Here is a 9,229-nt window from a genome sequence, read left to right as displayed (position 1 = left end):
TTGGCCAGTTGCTATGGATACAGAGATTGCACACACCACAAAACCCCGACTATAAGATTCTCACTCTCCACCTCCCAGGGGCCAGGGGACACTGCCAATAACAGGAAGACTTGAGGGAAATAGGTTGCCTGGGTCACTCCCAGCCTTCTGAAGGAACCACTCTCCTGCCCGCACACACCTGGAAAATCTAAGCCCTCTGGCCCCAGTCTTGTCCCTTCCAGTCCAGTCATTCTGCCCCCCCACCCCCCCAGCCAGGAACCAGTCTCCACCTTCCCCCTTTTAGGGGCCCCACCCTCTGAGATTACTTGGGTGAAGGTACAACAAATACTGGTCAAAGGTTTGTGTGTGGGGGGTGTGGTTGTGTTGGGGCTGGGGATCATTGGACCTTGCGCTTTTGGGTCAGGCTGAGACCTGGCTGGCTTACTGATCCCCAAACTAGGCTGGGTGTGTGATTGTCATTCTACGTGAGAGGGTGTGCGATTTGTGTCAGCTTTGTATGTCTGTGTGCACTAGTGGCTGTCGGTAGTGGGTTTCAGTGTGTAAAGGAGTCCCTGGATATACCCAAAGTGTGTGTGGTCTGAGGGACATGACCCCTTGTCATCTAGGCTCCCCTAAGGCTGTGGAGTCTTAGAGGGTACAGTGGTGGGCTCCCTGAAAGGAGGAAGGGTGTGGCTGCTCCTGAAACTGCCCTCCTTATCCCATGCTTGCCTTGGGAAAGGAGAATTAGGGGATAGGGAGTGGAGGGGTAGGGATCGTAGCTGGGGGAAGGAAAACTCTCCCCTCTCTGAGACCCCTCCCAGGAAAAAGCCATCTTAAAAGGAGACCCCTGCTTCTTCCCATCCCAGGACTGGCTTCCAGTAGCCTGCCCCGGGCTCCATCCACACTCCCTGCCTCCCTTACGGTTCTGCCCCTGTACCCCAGACACTGCCTTCCAGAGTCCCACCTCCCTCCAGGATCTGAGCAGTCTGAAAACCCCAATCAGGGGAGTTGAGCAGGGGCGCTGCTCAATCCCTGAGCCCAGTTCCTGCCAGTGGGAGCCGGTCTCCACCCCACCACCCCCGGCTATAACCCCCAGCCTTCCCAAGTCCTCACACCTTTTCTCAGCGGCAGCTCCACTCTGCTCTCTGCTCTGCACTGCACTGCTTCCCAGCTCCTCTCCGACTTGTCTGCCTCCTCCCTCTTCCAGTCCTTGGCTCAGCCCCACTGGTCAAACAGGTGGCAGTGTTGCCACCTACAGGAGTCTGCGCGGGTTCTCTCCGAAAGCCCTCAGCTGCTCTATGGCCAGTGCCCAGCCGGGGTGGGACGATGGGAGGGAGGAAGGAGGAGGGGGAGCAGAGCTGCTTCTTTACTCGCTGCCGGTCCGGGGGCTTGGGGTAAGGAATTCTTTTGTGCAGCCTTCCCCATCCCTCTGTCCCTCCTCCTGTTCCCCTCTCAGTCACTGCCGGGGCTTTGTCTGGACTCGGGGAGGCGAGGGCTGAGGGCACCGGCAGGGGTGGGGTTGGGGGTGACCACACAACTGCAACTTGGCAGTGAGAAGAGGGGGCCCAGTCAACCCCCTGGGAAGGTGTGTGTGTGTGTGTGTGTGTGTGTGTGTGTGTGTGTGTGTGTGTAAGTCTAGCATTTCCCTCAAGCTCCCTGGGAGGATAGCCTTGATTCATCAGCTTCCCTTTCCTCCCGGGATCCTACTTCTACTTCTGTAAGGTACATCCAGAAGATACAGGGTTCCAAGCTACTTCCTGAACTCTGGGCAGCAGGTTGCCCTGTTTCTGGACCAGGGATCTCCATGGGCCTTGTGACTCCTGAGAGACACTAGCAGCCCTCCCCTTCCCCCTATCACCCCAGACAGGAGCTGATGATTCAGGATGTAGAGACTTGTGTCATTTCTGTTGTCTTGTCCCCAAGGTATCTAAAGTCTCTTTCCAGGAATCATTTGCAGAGTGTAGTGTGAGGGTCACAAGCTTTTGGAAGATGAATTTTGAAAGATGCTGTTACTATACATACCATCAGCAGGAGAAGGCTGGCTAGCGTGCAATAGTCAGGTTAGTGCTAACACACAGGGCTTGGGGTGAGAGGAGGGCTGGGGGACTGGCTTGACTGACCTTCCCTGTTTACCTTTTGGCTGATGCAGTGGCTCAAAGCCTGGGGGGCTTGCAGTGTTGGTGGGAAAAAAGTCTTCACTGGGGATAAACTTGCTTACCCTTCCCCCGACACGTACTGGATTTGGAACAGTGAGAAGGAAGACTAGCTCTCTTATGCCAAGAGCTGCCCCCCCTCCCTCTGCCTTCCCATTGTATCCAGGGGCTCTAGCTGGCAATGGCAGAGGCTCCTTTGCTCCCCCGTCATTAAAATGCAAAGAGAAGCTGGGCTGCTGGCTGGCAGGACGCCAGAGAGGGCTGCGTGGTCACCTAGCCCTCCTGCAGGCTTCATTTTAGACAGGTTATCCTTCAGTTTCCTTTGCTTGGGGTCTGGTAAATTCTAGAGGAGCCCTGGCTTTCATGTGCCCAGTTCTCGGGGGTGCTTTGGGAGCTTTTAGTTGGGTGGGGGGAGGGGCCTGGGATTCCTAAAGCATGGATAGTTAGCCTAGGGCTTGCAAGCTCCTCAAAAAGCTACAAGGCCAGTCAGCAGCCTGTTTGGCATTCCACGGCTGGCCTCGTTTTCGTTTTCGCTAGAAGCAGAGACGGAGAACCCTGATGCATAGTAAGGAGAAAGCAACACCCCCTTTTCCCTTTTCAAAGGAGACAACAAGCAGCCAGTACTGTGCTGTCCTGGGAATGGGCAGCAGTGTGGTCCCACACCAGTGCTATGCCAAGAAATCAGGCTCTAGGGCATTAGGAACAGCTACTACGGTCACCCTAGATTCCCACAAGAAGCTTTGGTGTAAGCTAAATGTGGGTTCAGGTTAGCTGTCACAAGGCAGTGAGGCTTGGGTACTTGTACCGATTCTCCTTGATAGCATTCCCAGGGGCTGAGGAGCACAGGTATTTCTCCTTGTAGCACAGAGGATCTTTCCAAATAGTGGCTAGACTAAGATTTATTTATGTACTTAATATTAACATTTTAAAAGATTTCATTTACTTCAGCAACATGGAAGACAACTGAGTGTACTGTTAAAACACCTAAAATCCAGAGATGGTCAGGGCAGGAAATATCCCAAATAGCGCCTCCATGCCTGATGTGGGATGAAGGATCAGTGCCAAACCTCCAACCTTGGCCAGGCTCTGCCATTAAGCTGAGACAACCAAGAGGTAAGACGGCTTTGGCCTCATCCCCATCAGTGGGGAGGCCTTACCTGCTCACAAATAAGAAAGGGCTAGATTGGTACTGAGGATCTGATTCCCAGTGAGTCATCAAGAATGTTAGTTGGTTCTCTCTTCAGCAGGTGGCTTAGCACCTTTCTGGAGAAGAGAGAGCAGTAGTCTGGGGCCAGGAGGCTGGAGAGTGAGGGCCAACATCCAACAAAGACTTCCTCCCTTTTGGTAACAGGCTGTCCCTTTTTTTTCAACAGCAAGAGGCCTGAAATCCAGAGGAGTCATTAAAAAAACTCCTTCTGGCTGCAACCTGAAAGTATCTCCCAAGCCAGACTGGGGAAGAGATGGCAAGTCCAGCTTCAGTGGGCTTCTTCTTCAATAGGGGAGCAGCCAGAGAAGAAGCTGGTATTGCTGGCCAGAGCTCGTTTCTTTTTCTTCCCTGGAGCTTTATTTTCTTGGGATTCTGCTACATGTTTCGATTCTGGGAGGCCAAGGGAAGAGGCAGCTGGAGTCGTCTTCTTTAACAGCACCTGCTCCACATCACACATCTCTTTGAGGAGCTAGAAAGGACAGAGACAGGTATGACTAGATCCTGGGTAGGGGCAGAGGCTCAGCTCAGCCTCGCCACTACAAATGCTCAGTACAGTGTAGTATGAGGTGTCCCCCAAGATCTGGCTGTCGAAAAGAAAAAGAAAGACTGGCCTATGCACAAGTCCCACTTCCCAGCAAGCTGATCGTACCTCTGCCCCCTTTTCTCCCACTGCACTCTGTCTTAGCTAATGCAGAGAGGAATGCTAATAGAGTTGAAAATGCCTGCCTTTAGCCCACCTACCTTGCTGTTGGGAGTGGCACAGACAGGGTTAAAGAAGCTCAATCCTGGGGTAACCTCTGTGGGGTCCTCCAGTTTGAAAGAGCCTTCGGAATCCTGGGTGGGCTCAACAGTGCCCAAACTATCCTGAGAATCAGACAGGCCTATTAGAAATGTGGCTACCAGGGTTACAAAATCAGTCTGCTCCCCTTTAACCAGTGAGGTACCAGCTCTGAGTGCCTCATCTGCCAGTCCAAGCAAGTCTCAGGGAGACCCCTGCTTGGGGTTTCTTGCTGGCAGCCTCTGAAGGCAAAGGAGTGGGTAGGATATCACAAAGGAAGGTTGAAAACAAGGCCAAGCCTTAGTCATTTCTTTGATTAATCTTCCACCCTCTATAATATGCAGTACCCTTGTTAGCATGTCTATAGGGTGTTGCCTGTATTGGGTCTTCCTTTCAGAGAAGCAACTAAGGCCAAGAGTGAAAAGTTACTTAGGTAACAAGGAGACTCTGTGGTAGAGCTCAGATTAGAATTATAGCCTGTTGTCATGGAAACAGAATTGGATTGAGAAGTCAGGAAGCCTGAGGTCTAATTTTAGCTGTCATGACCAGCTGTGCAATATCAGGTGAGTCACTTAAGCTTATCTCTCTCTGGGTCTTAGTTTCCCTCTCTGTATAATGGGAGCATTGGACTAGATCAGTGGTTTTACAACCAAAATTCTTAAGGGGAAGCCCAATACATAAATAAGTAAAGAGCAAGTTGCTTTGATTGACATGAAGTCAAACCGAGCCAGGCCATGGTCCTCGGTTCAAGAAGTACTTCCATGGAGCCACTAGGGTAGACTCCAGAACCCAAATTGAAAAAGCCATGGGAACAGAGATCCCTGCTACTTCTATAATTCTTAGCCTGAACCCCAGCTTGCCACGTTAGTCCTCTAATGACTATCTTCCTTCAAAGTCATTTTAATAGAAGAGCCGGCAGAACCGTTCACATGCAGATGTTCAAGAAATGCATGATGAACGAACGATCATTATACCAAGCTTGCTAGAGTTGTTGTACATCACATAGAGAGCTGTAGGAACAGGCTTTTGCCATGAGCACAGGTAGGTGTAAGGCAATCTTTGTTTCCCTGAGTTTGCTATTCCTGGGAATATAAGGAGGACAGGTACAATTAACTTGGCCCACAACAGTGACTATTTGAAAGACCAAGTTCCTGTGGGTCTTTCCTAGAGCCATGGAATAACTGGTTCCCATGGAGAGGGTCTAAGCAACTAATTTCTCAAGATGTCAGAAGGATTAATTTCCTTCCTGGAAGCTGCCACGTGGCCCTTATAGTTTCAGCTAAGCCTCTGGGCTAGTTTGGTCCTGCATGTCTATGTGCCTGTAGTTGCCTGCTTTCCTATTCTCTGTTTCTGCCTCAGAAACGGCACCACAACTTTACAGCCAAGGCTTGAGGTGGGGAGCTGCATATCTGGAAATCTCCTGGGACAGGCTGTGGTTTCTGAAAGGGGTATGTGAACAGGCTGGCAGCGGGGAAGAAGGACCGAGAAGTGAAATGTCTCTGGTTGCAGAGGGCCAGAGAAGGGGCAGGAGACTCCAGGTTTCACAATGGTGGGAACTGGCAGGATGTCTGAAGGGACGGCCGATCCTACCTTGTCTTGTTGACGGTTCCTACACTTTGTGGGGTCACAGCTGCAGTCTGTGCCGCAGTCCGACTTTTGTCTCCTGCACCCACACTGCTTGTTCCCACACCAGCCCTTGCAGGAACACTGCAAAAATGGGTGTGTAGAAAGAAAGACACATTACCAAGAGTTAGAAGACCAATTTAACATGCCTTCCCTTCCTTTGCAAGCCTTTTCGGAAAAAAAAATGGAAAGTACCATTGACTTTACCATGCTTCTATCTCCTCAGTCCCCTCTTCTTTAGTGAAACAATGATCATCAGAACCACGAGAAGTTGTCTAAGAACAAGTCATGGTAGACAGATCCATTTTCTTGTTTTGATACCAGAGGGATACCATGATAACACAGGCTAACTGGCAAAGACTCTCATGACAATTTTATGGTCAAAGCGAAGAACTGCAAGTTGGATGGTAGGAGTGTTAGGTATATTTGAGGACTGAGTATAGTTGCTCAATATCTTTCGATCTACCCAGCTGTACTTGCATCCAAGTCACAGTTCTACAGCTTGTTCAGTGTCAGCCTGGGCTACGTCTGCAGCCGTTGAATCAGTCAACGTTTTAATAAATCACCGATGATATGAAATAAAGTCATTTACATTTTATATGGCACTTTACAGTTTTCAGAGTACTTTCATATATATAAATACAGAATCTCATTTGAATCTCATAGCCAGTTGACAAGGTAGGCATGTTTATTGACTGTAATGACGACACAAAACTGGAAGGGTGATTAATAAGTAAGATATCAGAATCACAATTCAAAAATATTTTGACAGGCTGGAATTATGGGCTGCCAAGTAAAAAGAAAAGTTATAACAAGGATAAACATAAGTCTGGCATCTAGGTTCTCTCCACATCAGCCATATAAATATAGATCTGGCTTAAAAGCAGTTGGTGCAAAAAGGGCCTAAGGATGTGAGGTGTCAGGAAGCTCCATGAGTCAACAGTGTGAAATGGCTGTCAAAAAGCAAATGAGTCAGGGGTGCCTGGGTGGTTCAGTTGGTTGACTCTTGATTTTGGCTCAGGCTGTGATCCCAGGGTCCTGGTATTGAGCGCCTGCATTGGGCTCTGTGCTGACTGTGGAGACTGCTTGATATTCTTTCTCTCTCTCTCTCTCAAATAAAAAAAAAGCAAATCAGTCAGGTAGAAATTTGGAGTTTGGAAATCATGGGGAACAACTGCTTCACTAGACTCAGTATCAGTCAGATCCCATTTGAAATGATGCATCATCTTATATTGGGCATGATAATTTTTTTCAGGTATATCAAAGCACAGACAATAAAAAAATTCACTCATGTTCTTATTCTTCCCTTAATAACTAAAATACAGATATAACTGAAGCCTCCTACCTACCCTTTCTTGATCCCATTCACCTTCCACTCTCCCAGGGGCAAAGTCTCTTGAATTAGGTGTTTATCACTCCCCCACAGGTCTTTGTACCACGTATGAGTTTCCATAAAAAAACAAGGAATTATCTTACATCTTTTAAACTTCATATAAGTGGAATCTTACTATATGTTGACATGCATTGCTCCGGTTCCACTCATTTTATTTCTTTTTTTTATGTTTATTTATTTTTGAGAGACAAAGCATGAGTAAGGGAGAGGCAGAGAGAGAGGGAGACACAGAATCTGAAGTAGGGTTCAGGCTCTGAGCTGTCAGCACAGAGCCCTACGTGGGGCTTGAATTCACAAGCCGTGAGATCACGACCTAAGCCGAAGTTGGACGCTCAACTGACTGAGCTACCAGGAGCCTCCAGTTCCATTCATTTTCATTCTACGAACACACCATGATGTAGTCACACTCTTCATCGTGCCATGAGCACACTTACCAACCAGGCTGCAATAGTAATAGCTGGCATTAATGTATGCCAAGCACTGTTATAAGTGCTTTCTGTGTATTAAACCCATTTAATCAGGAAGTATGTTTCCTTGTGCACATATTCAGGAGTTCAGTGTGGGTATGTGTTTAATAAAGAGGACATTAAGCAAAAAAAGAGGCAGGTGACTAGCATTATAGGAAGCTATGTTATAAGAGAAATGGTGGAAGGAAGGAAGGAAGGATAGTTTGGCTTGGAAGAGACATAGGTGGCAGAGCTCACAGAATGACAGACTGGAGTCAGAAGAGACCTCAGCAACCATCTAGAGCCTGATTTGAAGCCCTTCTCTCATGTCCCTGGTCTAATTATCTGAAGCTCTATTTATCCTGAGATGAGGATAGTTTCTATGTAACTTCTGACCAGAGGATCCAATTCTGCCATGTGGAATGATAAGGGATCAGTTTAACTCCACTTTCACAGCATTCTTGTTCTTATCCTGAACATAATTTCCACTCCCCAGTCCCCCTCTGTTCAGATCCTCTCAAAGCTAAATGGACCTAGTTTCCTCAATGATTCACCACATGACATTGTTTCCAAGAATCCTCACCACCGTGGCTATATGCCAATTTGTCCAAGTTCATCCTTAATTGTGACATCCAGACATGAGCATAACTTTCTTTTTTTTTAATTTTCTAATGTTTATTTTATTTTTGAGAGACAGAGCATGAGTGGGGGAGGGGCAGAAAGAGAGGGAGACACAGAATCTGAAGCAGGCTCCAGGCTGTCAGCACAGAGCCCGACGCAGGACTCGAATTCATGAACTGTGAGATCATGACCTGAGCTGAAGTCTGACGCCTAACCGACTGAGCCACCCCAGTGCCCTGAGCATAACTTTCTAAATGTGGTGTGGCCGTTGTGAGGTAGATTGACACAAACAAGTCCCTTAATACAGATCCAACAGTCTTGTTAATGAGGTCTAAAAAAAAAATCACAGTAGCTTTCTTTCTTCTGTCAGATCTTTGTGAATCCATACTGAGTTTACAGTTAAATTCAAGTCCTTATGTCTCTTTCATATGACAACCATCACCACTGTTCTGTAGTTGTGAAGGTAAAAGAAACCATTATAATATCTCTTTTCCTGATGATCTTACTATATATCTTTTTATAAAATGTGAAAATCAAAACTGTGATTTTTGATATTTAATAGCTGTATATAGTATTTTATCATGTGAAAATGTCGACTTATTTAACCAGCCCCCTAATGGTAGACATTAAGATTGTTTTCAAAGAAAGTATTTCCTATTACAAAATCATGTTACCACATATATCCTGCTACATAAACACAATCTAAATCTTCCCACCATTGACAAGGCCCTCCATGATATGGCCCCTAACTACTCTGGCCTGACCTTGTATTACGCTCTCCCACTTCTCAATACTCTCCAGCTACCCTGGCCTTTTCAGCTGTTCCTTGGTAAACCAAACTCATTCCTGTCTGAGGCTTTTTCCTGCATTTGCTGTTCCCTTTTTTTGAAATGTTTTCCCTCTGATTCTTTTCCCTGACTTACTCCTTCACTTTGTTCAGATCTCTGCTTAACCATCTTCCTCCTTGGAGAGGTCTCTCCCAAGCACTCTTTCCCTACCCCAGAATTCTCTATGGCTTCACTATATTTC

General features: G+C 47.4%; 2 protein-coding genes across 3 annotated transcripts in view; both read right to left on the bottom strand.

Moving 5' to 3' along the window:
- Window positions 1-1,464, bottom strand: part of GDPD2 (glycerophosphodiester phosphodiesterase domain containing 2) — a 10,150-nt gene extending 8,686 nt beyond the window's left edge. Inside the window, exon 1 of the mRNA XM_049643916.1 lies at window positions 1,095-1,464. The gene's annotated coding sequence lies outside the window, so the exon portion shown is untranslated. The remainder of the gene's footprint in view (window positions 1-1,094) is intronic.
- Window positions 1,465-3,016: 1,552 nt separating this feature from the next.
- KIF4A (kinesin family member 4A) overlaps window positions 3,017-9,229 on the bottom strand; it is a 119,905-nt gene continuing 113,692 nt past the window's right edge. For both annotated transcript variants that reach the window (XM_049643914.1, XM_049643913.1), the window contains 3 exons: window positions 5,708-5,824; window positions 4,081-4,203; window positions 3,017-3,808 (listed from right to left, as the gene is read on the bottom strand). In XM_049643914.1, coding sequence (XP_049499871.1) covers window positions 3,608-3,808; window positions 4,081-4,203; window positions 5,708-5,824 — 441 coding nt within the window. In that variant the 3' untranslated portion in view covers window positions 3,017-3,607. The remainder of the gene's footprint in view (window positions 3,809-4,080; window positions 4,204-5,707; window positions 5,825-9,229) is intronic.

The sequence above is a fragment of the Panthera uncia genome, chromosome X (assembly GCF_023721935.1).
Source record: "Panthera uncia isolate 11264 chromosome X, Puncia_PCG_1.0, whole genome shotgun sequence".
In the NCBI taxonomy this organism is placed as follows: Eukaryota; Metazoa; Chordata; class Mammalia; order Carnivora; family Felidae; genus Panthera; species Panthera uncia.
The sequence above is the reverse complement of the archived record's forward strand: the minus strand, read 5'-3'. Positions and strand labels throughout refer to the sequence as shown.